This window comes from Pteropus alecto, unplaced genomic scaffold (genome assembly GCF_000325575.1).
Source record: "Pteropus alecto unplaced genomic scaffold, ASM32557v1 scaffold75, whole genome shotgun sequence".
Classification (NCBI taxonomy): Eukaryota; Metazoa; Chordata; class Mammalia; order Chiroptera; family Pteropodidae; genus Pteropus; species Pteropus alecto.
The window spans coordinates 23,477,566-23,496,589 of NW_006440638.1; the positions used below are offsets into that span (position 1 = coordinate 23,477,566).

The 19,024-nt window shown below is 43.6% G+C and overlaps 1 protein-coding gene across 6 annotated transcripts in view; it reads right to left on the bottom strand.

Moving 5' to 3' along the window:
* CACNA2D3 (calcium voltage-gated channel auxiliary subunit alpha2delta 3) overlaps window positions 1–19,024 on the bottom strand; it is a 799,126-nt gene that overhangs the window by 166,806 nt on the left and 613,296 nt on the right. For all 6 annotated transcript variants that reach the window (XR_003048003.1, XM_015593665.2, XM_025050813.1 and 3 more), the window contains 4 exons: window positions 10,995–11,078; window positions 2,867–2,938; window positions 2,547–2,608; window positions 1,095–1,162 (listed from right to left, as the gene is read on the bottom strand). Coding sequence is in view for 5 of the 6 variants with exons in the window: in XM_015593665.2 (XP_015449151.1) it covers window positions 1,095–1,162; window positions 2,547–2,608; window positions 2,867–2,938; window positions 10,995–11,078 (286 nt within the window). In the remaining variant the exon portion in view is untranslated. The remainder of the gene's footprint in view (window positions 1–1,094; window positions 1,163–2,546; window positions 2,609–2,866; window positions 2,939–10,994; window positions 11,079–19,024) is intronic.

Below are 19,024 nucleotides of genomic sequence, written 5' to 3' on the forward strand. Positions count from 1 at the left end.
AGAAGATGTTGCCTATTTTCTCTTGCATGTGTCTGGGAACAGAGGCCACACAATTGATTAGCTCTTCAGTGAGCACGCTATGGGTTCTGCACAGGTCAAAATGACCCCCTTCATTCTCCCTTCCTATTCCTTAAGATCACACAATCACTTGGGAGAAAAAAAAATGCATGGAGAGTCGATAATAAACCAGAAGGCTGTCTATGGAACTTGGTATCTCAGGTATAACCAGTCTCATTCTTCATTCTCTACTATATATCTGACCAATAGCTCTAACCAATTAAAAACTGACTCGTAACAGGCCTTCTTGCTCTTGGCCATACTCCCTAGAAAGAACACTAGTCTGGTCCAACTCTTCTCTGTGGAAATCCAAAATTTAACACTCAGATTGGGCAAGGGACATACTCAAGGCTACTCAGGTAGCAAAGCCCTTCAGAGGCCAGCCCCATCCTCCCTATGAGCTGGTGATACGGAGAAAGGTAACTTCTCTGGGTTGTTGGGAGCTGAAAAGTATGGTAAGGATGCGACAGCAACTTTAAAGTTTAAAGGGCTGTAACAACTGCTACCATTTACCAGGAGGTTACGCTATGCTGAAGCTTTATGAAGACAAGACGATCTGGGAATTTCAAGGTGCTACTTACTCCTCTGACCTCTGTACATCATTTAAATACTTCCCTTTGGACCCAGGCTGCCATGAAACCCAAGTGAAACAGAAGACAAAGCCTCACATATTTTTGTTTTCAATTTTTCCCTTGGCTTGAATTTTTATACTAATTTGTTTTTTTCCTGGTACTGATTTTTATGGATGAGAAGAATATAGTTAGCAGATGATTCCAGAGTGGCCTCAACAACTCTGTGCATTAAAGCGGAATATAAATAAATGAAATCATATGGAAGACCACTGCTAGTTGGGGTTCCCACCATTCTGAATCAGTCCAGGAAGGCAAGGCATCATCAAGTGAGCACTTAGTTGAGTCAACTGCTTAGGGATTGGGCAGAGGGCTGGACAGATGAGCAAGTTCTTTGGTTAACCCAGTGACGGTCTCTGGAGCTTCCTTCCCACACTAAAGGAAAAGATGGATCGAGGCGGCACCTACCTTCTTCAACGGTTACATTCCCTCGGAAGAAATATTTCCCATGGCCTCTGGAGAGCGCCACACCTAAACTGTGCAGAGAGACAAAGCAGACCTTGAAATCCATGGCATCGACTGGAATAGACTTGTGGGCTAACTTTTATTTTCCCTTTTCACATTTCCATTTCATGTTCTGTAAACAATTTTTCCAACAGTTTATTTTCAAAACCCCACTGATTATAGTTGGTGTTGGTTCTTCTTAGGTTCAATCAGCTGCTTCAAAGTAATTTTTCTGATTGGAAGTGCCAGCAGCAATTGGCTGCTCTCCTGTGTTTTTAAAGAGGTGTGGTAAACTGCTTAGCCCTTTAGCAAGTCCTTCTCTTGGATGCCCTTTAAGGGGTCACCGGCCCTGCTCTTCAATACCACCTTACATACCCTACACTCAGCCAGATGGGTCTTTACAGATCTTAGAGGTGGGGACCGGGGAAAATTAACCCCTTCTCAGGGACATAAAGGAAAGCTTCTACCACCATATTAGCGTAGCCACATTACTGTGCTGTGAACTTCTTTGCTCACACCTCTCCCTAGTCTAATAGATTTTTTAACACTCTCACTGGCTGGACTTAAGCTCCGTTTTGTTTTTGTCTAAAGAGAATATGTTTAAAAACACAGTCTCTTCATTTGGCAGACCTATTTAGTGGTCCCGTGTTTCCTTGATTGCTCTGGTTCCAAATCAAATCCACCCACGGTCCCTGGCAGTATATGACAACAATGTCATAATTTACTTTTCAGGTTAACCTATAGTTGGTAAATTCTTTCCCTCTTTAGCTCTGTGAGGCACCAGTTCAGGAACATGAAGCAGCCCCACTGAAATAACTTTTACAAAAGGTGTTACCACACTAAGTTAATAGCAGTGGGAGACTTTAGAATGCCACATACACATCTGTAAGCAGGCAATGAGGCAAAGCCATTTTTCAGGACTGTTACAAAGAGAAATAACAAGATTCAAAGGCAGACAAGCACAGGACAGTTCAGAAAAATTAAAATGGAAGCACAACATGTGGGGATGGATATGCTACCTCCCAGTTTGAAGAATTTTTTTTTTTTTTTTGTCATGGAAATAAAAGGTGAAATGGAACTCACTGGGCAGCAAGTTAGATATTTAGAGACGCTGAAACCCCCCGAATTTAACTTTCCCCTGTAGTTGGAACCCCAAAGCTTATTTTGTTGGTAATGAGATGCAAAGCCATGACAAATTGAGTGAGTTCTCCTACGTGGTCCTGAACCATCTTCCCCCTTCTGGAAAACAACAACAACAAAAAAGCAGCCTGGGAAAAGCCCCTTCCTCACTCTTTCCAGCCTTTTGGCAGGGTGTTTGGTTATCTTCAGATGATGAGCTCTGAGAGTGTCAGCAGGTTTTGTACAAACACAACTGATGGGTCTGATGGAATGTCCATGTATTATGGTCAGCTCTACCTGAAAGGAGTACCCTTGATGTCTGTATAATAGTAGTCATTTGTCATCACCAAAACCCGTTTCTAGATTGAAAAAAAAAAAAGTCGTAGAGAAAAGAAAACATGGTTAGTCTGCTAGGTGAAGTTTTCAGAAATAAATAAAAATAAATGGACACACTATGATCAGGTTAACAGTACTACATGAATCTTGTTTGAGATAAGTAAAGACAAGAGAAAAATGATCTCAGCGAAAGATATTTATTCCAGATAGAGCTTTCAAAGCTAATTTTTCACAGTGGTTTGTTTTAAATTAGGCAGCAAGAATGTTTGAGAAAAATGTACCCCTTTGTCCACTGTCTTCTTCACCTCCATGGAAAACTTCCCAGTCTTTCGATTCACCATGGCGTTTCTCAACTAAAATGATAGAAGAAAATAGTGTTAGTTCTTCCCTGGGTTATCATGTCATCTGGACACCTTGCATCCTCCAGCTCAGAGGCACATTTGGTGGCTTGTGCAAAGCAGAGGTGTGACAAGGGTGGACTATCTCCCACTGAATCATAGGTGCTTTTGCAGTAAGTCTGCATATTGCACTCAGATTTGTAAAACAGGGCTAAAGAAGAATAAATATTCAGTGGCTGCTGTACAGGGGAGAGAGGCTAACTACAATTAACAAATGACTTTCGACTTCAATCTGGGGTGCTCGTGTAAACCTCAAAAAAGCTGGTGTGATGCTGACGAATCCTGAGAGTCAGAGAATGAACCCCCAGCAACGAGAGAAAACGCTCAGGAAGCAGCGATGTCTCTGGGGACAAGTTACATTTCAAAAAGAGTACTGGTTTGTCACAAAGAAATCATTTTCAAAACTTAATCAAGTTAAAGACATTTTCCTACACGGTAGTTAAAAACAACAACAATAACAAACAACAACAACAAAAACAAAAGGCCAACCATTTAGTAGGGGATTAGCTTTTCATAGCATGAATCGCCCTCGAATACTCTCCAAGAAATCAGGGCCAATTAATGGCCTTGCTGATGCTGACGGGCAGTGAACAGGGCGACCCTGTATCTGATTTTTGGAAGTCCCATTTAGAAGGGTGAGCCTGCCTCCCCGCCCCCACCCCTGGCTGACCTCTTCCAATTACATATGGCCCTTCCGTGAGTTCAGAGAAGGACAGCAGACACAGTGATGAAAGATGTGCCGTCATGGGCACCAATGGGAGACGACAGAGAAGGCCATTTAATGGAATAGGAGCAAACACTGACATGCCACAGCCTGTCAGGAAAAGCTCTTTCCCAGCCTCATGCTTTTTTTTTTTTTTTAAATCCTTTCCTCCTCTTTCTTCTTTGAGGAGCTTGAATAAGATCTGGCCGATAGAAAACTGCAATGCTTGCAAGCAACCTAAATTTGATTCGGGGCTGTCTAGATTTGGGTTCACATTCCCATCTTCTGTGAGAGAGAGTAAAAGAATAATTTTTAGCTGGAGGCATGTATAAAATAAAACATATATTTTACTCTAGATATTTTTTAACAACACATAATGGGCATTTCTGGAAATATTTTCCCATTTTAACTTTTGTGGTTTTGGATGGGGAGAGCTGGTCCTAATTAAGTCTACTTTCTAACTTTTAAGAACGGCTCAATTTATCTTTAACATGGTTTTCATTTTTCCTCTTTCTGGTGCCTGCCTAAAGCCATTTGGGACCTTCCCCTCTCACATTCCCCGAGCAAGTCAGAGATTAGGTAAGCCTCTCCATGCCTCCTCCGTGCCACCCCACCCCCAACTCGCAGTAGCACAGAACAAACAGCGTGGGGGATTCGAGGCCAGGGTCACTGATGCCTTCTAGAGGCAAATGCTTTGATGACTTATCTAGTCTTCCCTTTTTCTTCAATAGTAATAAAAACAGGTCACGCTTTTTGAAAACCTGCTTAAGAGGCGGGATAGCACTGTGGTTAAGAAATGGACTCTCGAGCCAGAGCTCTGTGATAGCAAACGAATCACTTACCCTCTCTGTGCCTGTTTGTCTGCAAAATAGAACTAGTGACAGCACCCATCTCACAGAGTTGCAGTGAGGACTAGAGGAGCTAATATTTACAAGAGTGCCTGGTACTCTCTAAGCATTCGATGAATGTTAGCTGCCCTCCAAAAGCATCATCCCCTTCATTATCATCCTTCTCACTTTTCCTTACTGTCAGACCCCTTTCAACGACTTAATGAATCAGGATTCAAACTCGAGTTTGCTTGACACAGATGCCCAGGCTCAAACCAATGTTTTCCAAACTTTTTTTTGACTGTGAGCCACATAAGAAATGCAGTTTCTCTGATGATGCCCTTTGATATCTCTTATCTTAATAGACTTCATTGCCTTTAATTGTTGAGCATGAACAACTAAATGGATTTTGTGACTATCCCCCAATTTCTCAGGTTGAAAACTGCTGCTCTTAACCACCTCTGGGTTAGCACAGACTAAAAAAGAGGCAGTCCAAGGTAAAGAGAAGTCAAGTTTCAAGTTTTACCAGTGATGCATACCACTGTCCTGTGACCTCTCTGTGGCTCAATTTTTTCATCTTTCATTCATTCCATCAAAAATTTTCATGAATGAGGACTTCCAGACCCCAGGGATCCTGTCAGATATGGTATAAACTGCTTATCAGATGTTACGAAGTTTGGTTAATACTGATATATCTGAGCTCTTACTATGTGCCAGGCACAGGTCTTAAAACTCTCGAAATCACCTTCTAAGGTACCATTATTAACCCTATTTTAAAGCAGGGGGGAACTGAGGCACAAAGTTAAGACACGTGCCTAAGGTCGCATAGGTCCTCTGTTCCCTGAGCCTCTGTCCCCTGTCCTGTTACTTCTTTCCAAATGAGAGAAAGCATTTGGATAAATTCAAAGCATTAATATAAAAATGCTGTAGTGTTAATATAAAAATGATGTATTGTTATGTTTGATTTTTTTTAATCAAAGAAAAAGTTTTAAACATTGACCATGCAATAGTCTGAGGTTTTAATATCCCAGGAGGCTCTCTCACAAGCTCTAGGTCCTACGGTCTGAGGCTGACAGGAAGGTGGTTTTCTATCCTCACTGTCAAGAGTATGGAAGGGGCTTTGGTGAGAATATAGCACTATGAGGCTGGAGCAGTCTAGAAATGTGGCTTTTCCATCTGGGGAGAGTGAGGCTTGTGAAGGGAGGCATTTGGCTCCAAGTCCTTCGGTACGTCAATGGCTCCACTAGCCCCTGGGTCTAGGTTCTAAGATGGTGCCTGGGGCAGAGGTGACAGCGGTGGGGAGTGACAACACTATTGGTCCTGGCATGGGGGCAGGAAAGGCATGATCGTTAAGGCTTCTCAGAGCTGTCCAAATGTTCCCAGAACTTGCCACTGCCTGGATTACAGAAATGAGCAACTGGAGAAATGAAAGGGGTCTGGCAGAGGAAAATTTCCAAACAAGTTTGGGCATGCTCAAATGTTAGAATATTATGTAGTCATCAAAAAAATAAAAATAAAAAATCACATATGTAGATGTTCAACTTAACACATAGTCAAAGAAAGGCAAATTAAAACATCAGTGATATACTTTTATCTTCCCCTATCAGTTATCAAACATCTGCAAGTATTTAATGCAGTGGACATTAAAGCAGTTTTCACCACAGTGCGGTAGATAAAATAAAGATCAAACCTCTTCAGGCTGAAAACAGTAATCTGGAGACTGTGATCAGGCTCCCAGATCTCCAGGAACCGCCTTCCTTCCCCTGGGCATTGCGTTATCCAGGTATGTTTCAGGTATGCTTCCCAGGCCCCCTAGTGAGTCTGTCTCTCTGAAGCTAAAGCAGCTTTGCTGACCATTCAAAGCACCTACTTTACTAATGACCATTATAGCTGGTGGCCATGCTTCTGGTTCCACTGTGAACCTGCAGCTCTCCTCTCACGTTAGAGTTCATTAAGGAAGCTTTCCCCAGAGATCCGTTGATCACCTTAGGTTTTGTGTAGAATTATGTAATGATAGCTTATTCTCCTAATGGTTCATTATATGCATCAGAACATGAGCCTCACTTTTTCTGGCGAACAAACAACATGCACTTCCAAGTCCCTAATGACATTCAACCCTGGCCAAGCCAACAGATTAAAGGGAAAGGAAGAAGCAGTAGATAAACAGGTCTGTTATTCTCAAATGAGCTTTCAATCAGAATATGAAAACAGACTTGGCACAGAGCATCTATACAATAAATCCTCTCTGTCTCTCTGTCTAAGGCTCTGCCTTGGTCTCTCTCTCTCTCTCTCTCGTTCTCTCTCTCTCTCTCCTTCAGCCTGTGCTCTTAGGAGGCAGGTGAGCTGGGCTTGGTTTGGGAACCCAGGGCTCAAGCATGAGCTGAAGAGACACTGAAATCGGTGTAAAGAAGAACAAACTAAATGGCCACGGTCTCAGAAACATGCCCTCGGAGAAGAGGTTTATAGGGTTTTGAAAAGAAATGACTCAGAGGAATCTTTCCACCAGATTTATCCCAGGTAAGAAGAAAGTAAGTTGACTGGATGGCAGTAGAAAAAGCGTTTAAACTACAACACAAGGGATTTCAGTTGGACTGTAGGCAGAATCTGATGCTGTATTCGCAACACCATGTGGCAAGCATTTGTTTAGCAGCTATGTGCCAGACACAACCCATCTTCTCTCCACCCCTCAGAGTAGCATAACACATATACAATGAGGCACTGATATAGAGTCTTCATGGACTCTTGGACTCAAGAGCTCTTTCTAAGGCATACTAACGTGGTCAAGAACTTTGGCCTGAGTTGGAATCTACACAGTGCTCTTGGCCCGTTACAGCAATTCTCTGCTTCAGTTCCCTTACCTGTAAAATGAGAATAGCACCAACTTTGCAGGATCATTGTGAAGAATAAACGAGTTCATCCATAGATAACATTTAGATCAGTATTGGCATGGGGAAGAATTCAATGTGTGGTAGTTATTATTTATATTAGCTTTTTTCTGTTTATAGAAATAACAGTGTCCATGGAGGAAAGTTTAAGAATGAGTATAAGATAATAGGAATAAGATAAAAATCATCCTTAATTCCTTCAGCCATCTCTGGGAATTTATAACCAGAGGATAAACACCATTTTAAAGATATTTATTCCTTCTAAGAGGTGATCAATACCAGTGATTCAGACTGGGCTATGAATGTGTCAGGGTCCTCAACAGATCTGTCCTACTCATTGTATTGTTGACATGATGCCTGACTCATCCTGGAGTCAGAAATCCCACCCATTCTTCTCTAAATGATTTCTGATTTTTTTTTCTTATTTTAATTTTAACCAGTCTATTTTGCATGTCTTTTAATAGTATATGTGACTTCACATCTTTTTTGGAAGTACACAGGGTCTATGTTATAAATATAGTCATTAAATTTAACAACAGCCTAGCTGCCAAGAGAAGTAGGGTACTCCTGAGAAATTCTTTGTAGCTGGGAAGACCCATGTGGCTTCTTCCTCAAGAACTTCTGCTTGCCTGGTCTTTCGCAGATCTTGACCTAAAGCCTGTCCTCTGCTACTTACATGCAAACCCAATGACAGACATACTGGCCATATGGGATCCTGTATAGACTCCACAAAGATACTTTATATAGATTCCAAAATTCTCCAGTCATTGGAGTGCAAATCCCTAGGAGAGAAATCTTGAAGTGGGTTTTCCCAATCAAAAATGTAGAGAATAAAGGAATTCACATTTCGAATGTATAATGTTCCCAAGGCAACAAGACATAGACCCAAACCAAAGAGACAACCAGAGACTGATTTGTACAGAACAGGAGCACTGGACTTGCTGAAAAGGTGGGAACTCTGCAGGTGGACACCAGAAACCAGTCTTATGAGTCAGTTGAAGATGAAATGCATGTGCATGAGGCTGAGAATCTGATGCTCTGCAGCTCCAATGAGAAAGGAAGACAGGGCAATGAAATAAAAAGCATTTCCAAACCATTATTAGTAAAAGTAGCTATTACCTCACCGAATATTAACTGGAGCACAGATAATGACTAGATTGAGCCCATGTAATAAATCTCTGCAAATAACAGGCAAAAGAGAAGTGAGTGTCGGCTGAGCATTAACTAGCAGAGCGAAGGCTTCTTGGACGTGGGGATTCTGAAGTAAGAACGAGCAAAATCAAGCTTGCCTTCTATATTAACTGAAATGGAAAAGATGAAGGGATGGTGAGGATGTTGAAAAGGTTCAAACCTTATGGGAGGGAAAACAAAAAGGTCTAGTGAAGTCAAAAAAAAAAAAAAAAGAGCAACGAATAAAGTGAAGATGGAAGAAAAAGGAACACAATGAAATGCACCCTTCAAAGATTCAAGGGACAATTTAGCAACCGTAAGTCTACAGGATGTTCATTAATGAGAAGGTTAACTGATGATGATGACACTAATGCTAATAATGGCTACCACCCACAGAATACTCACCACACCCTCACAATGTAAACACTTTTATGTCTTTCAATATATTAACACACTGAATATTCAAAACAGGTCTGTGAGGTAGGTACTATTGTTACCATCATAATTTTACTTGAAAAAGAATAATAGCTCGCTCAAGACCAATGGCTAGCCAACAGCCAGTTGGAAGCCAGGCAGGCTACCCCCTGAGCTGTGCTCCTCATAACTGGGCTGGTCTGTTTCTTGGTATGAGCAGGTCGAGTAGCACAATCCAAAGAACCTGACGTGAATCCTGATGACAATGTTTAAAGAACAAGAAAATATAAAACTCCACCAGGCCATTGAGCTGACATGCTGCCAGACCACTGGCGTGTGGGCCGAAAAGTGCAGATGAGGAAGTAGTTTCTTATCCAACGGCAAAGTTATTTTGTCTGAACTTGGGTTTAAAAAGACTCAGTACAGATGAAGAAGAAAATAGTTAAACTTCTGAAAAAGATATGACTTTTGTATTTTACAGGCGAGGAAGAAAATCAGAGAAATGCTAGCTGAGATATCCAGGGACCAGAGAATATGAGAAGAAAAGCTACAGTGAGGGAAGTGCAAAGCTGGCCATGCTTCTGGAAGGCATAAGAACCCAGCCAGGGGACCTCAAATGGTCCCCCTTGACATCCCTTCGGAAAGCAGGAGTGAGGGATGGAAACAATGTTGACTCGATGATAAAATTTAAGAAAGGACCCAGACAAATCAAGGCGGATGCGGGCAGAGGAACATGGCCTTGGCACAGAGGTAATGGAGAGAAAGCGAAGAGCAAGGATCCAGACAGAAAAATCTGAGTAGTTATGATTTAACTAAGGACCGTCCGCATGGATTCACGCAAAGGCAGTGAAGGGATCAAAACTCTGCCACTCTGAAGCTGACTTCTGGGATATTGATTTTAAGCAGTTTATTAAGAAACAAGACTCAGAAAGAACCTCTGACCCTCTCAGCTTTCTGTCCAAGGGATTCAGAGAAATCTGCTGTAGGAAGGGAGCCTGTGCTTAATCGCCTTAAGAATCTTCACCCTAGTGTTGGTCAGGAAGACTCCGAGGCTGTTAACTAGATGCCCCTGCATCCCACTGTTTCTGAGTTGGCCAGCAAGGATTTTCCTGCCATGTATATCCTGGTCTTCCTCAACTACCTGTAAATTGCCCATTCTCACTTCTGAAATCTAAGACCCCATCCCCTTCCCTTTTTCCCTTTGTCTAAAATGTCTTCTACACCCAATGTTGAATCACTAGCTTTGGGATTTTATGCTTACGTGAATTCTCCGTGCACGTGTATTAAAACTTCAATTTTCTCCTGTTACTGTCTCTGTTGATTTGATTATTAGTCCAGCTAGAAGACTTAGAAGATGGGAGGAAAGTACTGACTGTTTTTAGCCCCCATGGAAGCCATGTCTAACAAATCTGATGTAATGAGGAAGTATCAAGAAGGCTGATGGAGTTAAGTTGTGGGCATAGGAAAGTTTTTGAGACGGCACGGCACCAGAGGCTGAATCTCTGTGGACAACACGCACATGCGCTATTGCCGTGTGGCCGGTAAGGGGGAAAGACTGTTACTGCCCAAGAAAGGGTGTGGCCAACCAAGCAGCCCTGGTCTGCCCTTCAAAAATATGAGCTGTGCCCATGAAATCCTGACAGGTGAATTCTGGCCTTGACTTTGCACAAGGCAGAGCCACAGCCAGGCTCCCCTGACAGTGGCAGGTCCTATCAATGGTACTAAAGAAGAGTCTGGATTAATCAGTTACAGAAGGGACCAGAGCCCACAAGGGGATGGTTTCTGCAGATTGCACTAGGCGGGCGGGGTGGCTGGCCTGTCTGCATCTGGTCTGACCAGAGGGAGAGTTATAAAACTCCAAACTCAGTAAAAGGGTCCATTGTCTCCATGTCCCTCTGGTGGCCAGGTGTCCCTCTGGTAGGCCTCTCGGGCGGCTCTTAGGGCAGCCTCCAGGTACAGAAGTGTGTACAATGGAGCTCCTTCCTCACCAGGCTTGAAAACAAAGCACTTACCACATCATCTCGGTCTTCCCATTCCACCTCGGAGAGGTCAACACTACTATAGTTAGGTTTCCTTCGCTTTTTCCCCTCTTCGTACTGGCAGAGGAAGGGACATATAAGGGAAACAAAGAAAGAAAACATTTCAATGAGATCGCCAGCCAGGGCCACCTTTATCCTCCCAGGTTCTGTTTTGAGGATGGAGACTATGAACAGAAGGAGATCAGTGAGAGGCCCAACTGGGTGGCAGTCCTACAGATTTTAACAGCAGGAAAGCTGAAGCCAGATGCCTGTAAACATTTGCTCTGAGCTGGGAGAATATACAAGTCAACTCTTTGCTTGATAGGAATTTACCTAGTAGACTCCTTGTCTCTAGACATGCCAGATGCAAAGCAGTTTTTCCCTTCCTGGGATGGTATGTGCATGGGATGGGGGAGAGCCTTTTCCTCTACTCCAAAGCTTTAACCCCACCCCCGCTTCATAACACAGGAAAGGGCGCCTTACATATATGCTTACCAAATACCTGGTGGTATTGCTCTATGTTTTATAGTTCTCCCACCCCTACCTCCTGTCTCAAATGCACTCCATACTCCTTGGCTAGGCAACAAAAGCACTGATCTCCACAGTTGGGTTTAACATCCTGGTAATGTTTTGCAGACACACAGAGCCTTCTACCTGCTATCACACTGGTCATGGCAGTCCTGAGCAGGGAACGCTGCTTTACCCAGAGTAGACGTGGGTACTGTGAATCCCTGCCAGATTTAATGGCCATTAGGGCATTTCTCTGGAAAAGCTGATGAGCGCATAAATAACTGGGGAAGTCATTCTGTTTTTTTTCCTCCTAAATCACTGGTGTTAGTCACTCTGCAAGCCTACCATTTTATCAACCGGACGCTCATGTGTCTGGATGTTCCTGTGTCTCGGGGCCTTTAATGTTGGCTGTTGGGGTGTTTATAATGTAGGAAAGTCTGCCCTCTACTGCAGGCTAAGGAGAAGTAACCCCTTTACAAGTTCATACGATATGGCTAATGGCATAATGGAAAAGAATATATATACAGTTTTTTCTTTTTTGCTTTTGTCTCTAAATTAGTCATCTTTTGATTTAATCTGTAAGGTTCTACGTGAGATGCGGCGTTGTTCTAAGTGCTTTAAGATCCCCAAACCGTGGGTTGCCATTTTGGACTCTACCTGGCTACTACAGAGACAGGTGCTAAAGGCACACCAGATGTGAAGGAGAAAATCGCTGCCAGTCGGTTGAACCGAACAGGTCTAAACTGGCCCCCAGTGGAATCCAGGGAAGAGAGGCCAGACAGTGAGTCACTGTGGGGCCAAACAGGGCCAGGTGGTTTTTCCCGCTTTCTTCTCTTCTGCATTTTGACTGCCTTTCAGGAACCACGAGGTATCTCTGGAAACTATCCACCCCTCCTCCCAACACCCAGGAGGGCCGCCTCGCCTCTAAGGGGCAGCGGGCCTGACCACCCCTGGTCGACTGTCCTTCCACTCCTTTCTCTCAGGTTTCCAATTAAATCATTCACAGTCAGTCTTATGACCTCGGATCCACTCCAGATGAAGAGGAAGGGAAGTGGTTCCCTCAGAAGCCGCTGTAAATGATAGCAGATTCTCAGTTGGACGCTGTTACGGAAAGTTCGTGTATACGTGGAAGCTCTGGTCCTCATGAGAGCCAGGCTGGCTGAGTGGGAGGAACAGGAACGGGGTCGGTGGGGTTGTCTCCAGTCTCACGGTGAGGAGTAGTGATGGCGGGGGTGGGGGTGCACATGATGCTCAGACTCACAATTGTCCCCGTGAGGAGCTATGGTCAGACATTCTTGGACCACCGTTACCTGTGCTAATGGCTCCCAAGTCCCATTTTAGTAAGAACTATTACTGGAAGCCAGTAGGTACCCCAGAAGTTCATGCAGCCTAGCTTCTGACTGTTAAAGGCAGAGCTTTCACTATTTCTTGGGTAGCCTAATGCTAGGTCTACACTGCCTTTTTGATGGAAGTTCTTCCTTGGTGCCTTCAAAATGCTCCTTCATTCATTTCACCTACATTTATTGGACACCTAGTAGGTTCAAGGTACTAAGAATAAAGTCAATTAAACAGTGCTTTATTCTTTCTCAAGGACTTACTTATAGTTTATTACCCTTACTTCTGCCTCTATATGGTGAATTTATTGCCCATCATGCATGTGGGAAGATAGACTCTAACAAGTTAAATAAAAATTAAATAACAAGTTAGATAAGATCATATAGCCAGTATGGGGGAGGACACCCCCATTTACCACAGCCCCTGACCAACTTTTTATGGCTAAGCCTCATGTTATTTCAACTACTGTTAAAAAAACTTAGAAAGACCCTAAATTCAAGACCATCAAATATTCTTTCGACCTTAGAAAAAGTGTCCACCTGTCTTTGTTAGAAGAAAAGAGCACGGTGATCCTGTCACTTACTTGGCATGTGACCGAGGAAGGCACCAAGCTGCTCTAAACCTCCTTGTCTCGGCTGCAAAATGTGAAAAACAAGAGCACCTCCACAGCCAAAGTGGGTTGAAAGGATTAAATAGATACTGTATGTAAAGTGGCAAGTGCATTTCCAGGCACAAAATAAACACTTAATGTGTAACTAGCATGATTCTTGAGAGCTGTGACCTTCTTGGAGAAAAGACAGGCTCATTGTATACAATTTGCTAATACCTCATTTCCCTGAAATGAAGGAGACCCATTCAATAAATTTGTAGGTCACTGTTCCACAAACTGTATGCAGGCAGGAGACGTTTCTTGAAAAGGATGGAGTCAGACAATCACAAACATATGTCTTCTTCTAGTGTGAATCTTATACACCAAGAGTTGTGTACTCATTGCCAAGTTGGGACTCAAGACTCTCCCAACAACAAAAAAAAATGTATACTTGTGCTAAGGAACCCAAGTCCTTTTAGATGGCATCTGGCAAAAGTGAATTTTCTGTGAATCCTTGTCTTCTGACCATTCCTAAATGTCTTTCTTCATTTTTTTTTTTTATAACCACTCAAGAAATGTAGTACATTACACTATTGGGCTTGAAGAAACTTGGAGAGAATAGAGTGAGGGAAAGTAAGATTTCCCAGCATACTGATCAATAAGCCACCATATTCCTGCAAGTCTCTGTAATTTAATTTCATTGAAATAGATAGGGCTGGGGATATTCCCTCTGGAACTCCATCTTAGAAGAATGCCCGACACAATGTCTACTTAACCAGGTATGTGAAACACTTTCTATTTGGGTCTTTATTAAGAGGTGAGCTCCTTTACAATATATGTGATAATGTAGCAGAGTGATTCATTTGGGTGAGAAAAGGAAAAGTCAGTAGGCTGTTGCATATATAAAACAGGTTGAGGGGGATGAGTAAACTCTAGCATAACAACCCCAAATCTACCTTTACCTTTTTTCCCAGTAAGAAATATATCAAACGACTAGAAATTACACCTTCTTTAGAAAGATACCTATGCTGTGGATTGCCATCACCCATTCCGCACATTTTCCACGGTAATCATTTTTGTTTTCCTATAGAGAACCCCTTGGATCCCACTCTCAATAAATACAGTTCTAGTAAAGGTACGACCACTTCTGGTTCAGAGGTAGGCAAGTGACCTGAGGAGGTGAGGAAGACCCAGTGATCTCCTGGACAGTGATTGGTTCAGGGCTGAGGATATAACTCAGTCCAACCCAAATGAGACTCCATCTGGGATGCTTTCCTGGATCTATCCAGAAAAAAAGGACTCTCTATCCATGAGCATCACTAAGGTTACGATATGATGTGAACTTGAGCTCTTCATGGCCACCTCTGCCACTGCTTGGAAAGGGCCTTGCTGAGAATGAAGCCAGACAGAGAAAGCGAACAGATATGAAGGGAGTACTGAAAACATGGTGTGCACACCCGAATCAAATGTGCCTGAAATATCCATACTTTTGGATATTTCATGTATCAATTCATTTTTGCTACATTACCTTCCTTCTCTTTTTAAAGATATTTTTTTTAAAGCTGGCTTGGATTTTAAGCATAAAATCCAACTCGACAGAGTTCTGGCTTGTATATATTTAGTGCCTTTATATATTTTTTCTTTTTCAATAAACTACTTAAAAAATATATTTTAAGTGAAATGTTCACAAACTTTGGTACTTAATGATTATTTAGGAACATGTGACTTGCAAAATACCTCACTGCTAACCAAGAAAAATACTGCGTTTGAGCATGGCTGATCCCCTGTACCTGTTTTCCCCCACAGACGACATATGTGTGGCCACAGAATGCGAGTGACAGAGGAAGAACTAAATTCTCAAATCTCTGAACCAGAGGCCAGGTCTCTCCTCTCCCAAGGGATTTGGCCTGGGACAAAGCCCAGGTCCACTAGCCCCACTCCCTCTTCCCCTGCGTGAGGATCTTGTTACTGGGGCCGAGGCATCATATATGGCATTTGTTAGTGTATCTGTAATCTGTAACTTCCTTTGAAAATGTGATTAACGAATTGCAAACAGTTTCCAAAGGTTTATAAACAGATACTTTGAGAGCCACAGGTAGGTTTGTAGTTTTTGGTGCCTGTTTTATGAAAAAAATATGTGAGGGAGAATTTAATAAGGAAAGATATTCTGTGCTATGAAATACTTTGAGGTGGAGTTTTAAATAAAGGCCATATGTGGTGAACACACAAATCCGCCTGTGGCCTAGGAGGATGGGACAAGAAGGGCACCCATCTGAGGACTAAGCTGGAACCATTTGGGCACAGGCGTGAGTGCCAGAGCCTTCCCAGCAGTGTTTGATTGTCCGGATGTGAGGCCCCTTTTGTGTTACCTGCAGATCAACTTTGGGATGGGCTAAGGTGATGTTCATGTTGGTCTGAAGAACCCAAGATGCCTTTGCTTTCTCTGTGTTCTTTTGGGAAGGGCCAGAGGAAATCGGCTACACACATCCATGCAGCCTCTGTGAAACGAATATTGTGTGTGTTAATAATTGATAAACTGTACGTGTTGTTCCCTGCTGCCAACAGGAAGAAAGGAGATGGGGGTGGGAGGCCACAACTGGAGAGGAAGAAGCCTTGCCCAGAGCTAATGCCATCTGCAGAAGGGGTGTGGTTGAAGGCAGGGAGCCAACAATTGTCTGGGCAGATGTTTCTCTCCCAGGGCAGCCGTGGTCCCCAGCTGGTGAACACCTTGGCCACATCCCCTGAGGTCCTGGCCTCCTCTTGTCTCAAAGGCTGAAGTGGTCATTCCAGGAGGAGGAAAGAAAGCACGTCTTCTCTCCCCCATGCACACGAGACTAGGGCCAAATGGCCGTTGGGTACTTCATTCCTTTGTTCCTTCATCCATGAATTCCCTTTATGCTCATCTGCTTACCCACACACCCCAAAATGTTGGTGGACACTGAATATTTACCGGGCCCTGAGGCAGGCCCAGGCGAGCCTTGGGAAAGCATGGAGAAACTGTCAGAGAAGGATAATCTCCTGCTCTCAAGTTGCAGATCACAGTTCACCACCAGCGAGTCAGGCCAGTTAGGAGAGTGGTTAAAAGCCAGGGCCCTAGAGTCAGGCTCAGACTCCAATCAGGTTTCTACCTATAGGCTGTGTGCTCCTCTGGGGCTAGTGTGCACTTGTGCGACTATAGGATGAAAGTAATAGATTTCAGCTCACCAGGCTGCGGTGAGAAGCAAATAGATACAAGCATGGTTGATCATAGAGTATGACCTAACACAGGGGTCCCCAACTGGTACCAGTCTGTGGCCTGTTAGAAACCGGGCCACACAGCAGGAGGTGAGTGGCAGGTGAGCAAGCAAAACTTCATCTCTATTTGCAGCCACTCCCCAGCACTAGCATCACTGCCTCAGCTCCACCTCAGATCATCAGGCATTAGATTCTCATAGGAGCACCGGTCTCTGGTGCCAAAAAAAGGTTGGGGATCGCTGACAAGCAGTGCTTGAGAACATGTCCACTTGGCTAGCACTACTAACTGCTGATGTTATTAATGGCTTATGAGATATGGCAGCCCCTGCCTCACCGAGCTCATCCCTAGGGAGTACACTCACAGGTTAAAATGGGTCTTAAGAGTACAGTTGTTTATTAATAGTTTTAATCCTTTAAAGAGGCAATTCAACCTGGCTTGGTGGCTGATTCTTCTCAAAGTCAAAGAGAAAGTTCTTAACAAGAACAGGGTTTCCTGGCCAGGTGGCCATGCGGATCTGTGACAAAGTGATGGTCTTTTCCCTAGAATTTGCAAATCATGGTTTATGACTATCACAGCATGTCCAGGCTCAGAGGAGGGGACCCTAGGGAAAGGGGCTCCCAGTGGCTGTTACTGGTCACTGCTCTGCTGGCTACTATCTAAACAGTTTGAGCGTTTGCTGTTTTTTAAGGCTTTTTAAAAATTATTATTATCCATGTAACAACTGCTCATTGTAGAAAATTTAGAAAATAATGAAAAGTGTAAGAAATGAAAAAATATATATTGCCCTCACTACCATAATACAGGGATTATCACTCGTTAACCAATAGTCTGTCTTTCCCAAAGGGTAAGTACTTTGAACAGTTGCTGCTTTCTGTTTTCTAAATTCATTGTTTCTCCAACAAGTAATTTATAAAATGTAGTAACCAATCTGTTCTGCTTTGTAAGTCTCTGCCTTTAGCAGGAAAAAAAAGTAAACATTTCCTGCCCTTGCCGCCTATCATTTTCATGGAGAGTGTTTCTTGTGCCAGGCACTGTGCTAGGCTCTGTGCATACCTTGTCAAATTCTCACAACTCCAAGGGAGGGACAATTACTTCCCAGAAAGGAAAATGCAGAGCCTGGAGCCGCAGGTCACTTGGTAACATGCTAATAAGCACTGGAATCAAGATTCAACCCAACCCTGCCTGGTTTCCGAGCCCTCAGGCTTCACCACCCTTTGTACCACCACCCTTGACGTTGCCTCCTTGCGAACGCAGGTCCTCAGCCCAGACGCCAACTATTGGCGGGACGGCGCAGAGCAGGCATGCTAATGGTGGCAGAACCACCCTGCAAGTCCAATCCCACTGGCCCTCCATGTCTCTGTTAACAGCAGACTCCTTTGGGCTGCCCTGATGGCCAAGGATGCAAGAATCAGTTCTAGGTTAAGAACAACTACAATATACTGTGTGTGGCGAGCGAGGTACCATGCCGCACGTCCAACATACAATGCCGTGTTGCCCAGTAACCAGCATCCAACTCAGGGCCTCCGAGAAGCCTTGTAGAACCTGGTAACACCATTGCAGCTATGATTTCCATAAAAGTTGTGCTGGCCTCTGTGTGTGTGACCCCAGAATAGATTTTTTTTAGAGAAGACACATGACTGCATGGCATAGATGTTATATGCCATGAGAGAAATTCTGATGAGTCTGTACTCAAGGAGGTGAAATCTTCCGTGTTCATGGGAAGATGAGAAGCCCAGATACACCGCAGGAAAGCAGGGCCATGAGGGTGTGTCCAAAAGCAGCAGGAAGGTGGGAGAGAGGCAACAGGGCATGTCGAGACAACAAGCCTCTTCCCTTTTCTAAAAGGTACCATGCTCTTATTAATTAATGTTTTTAAGTGTCTCAAAGATGAAAAGTCCTACGTGTTCTCTTAGTGTGATTACAAAATCCTTTTGATCACTGTAAAACTAAAACAGCTTTGGTATTTTTTAAAGAAACAACAATTAACAGGCCTCTTTGAAAACCCAAATGACCTTTATCTCAATCAGTGTCCTCTGAATCTCCATGAGTCACACACACTGTGTGTGGGGAGGAGGCGGCCCAGCCCCGCCACCATTTTTGTGGGTCAAACATGGCTTCCTCTATGGCGGCTGGATTTAAATTCCCATTCTCAAAAAGCCAGTCTGTCTTATAACAGCAAGCCCGTCATAAAAATAATAATTGTGAGGGGTGGTTGGGGTGGGAGGAACTTTTTGTGCCAGGAAGGGGACAGGGAATAGGGGACTCTGATGCAGGGAGGGGAGTGGCCTCTGCAGTCCTGCTGACTCAGGAGAAGACCATCTTTCAGCAGAGAAGAAACAAGTATATGGATACTAA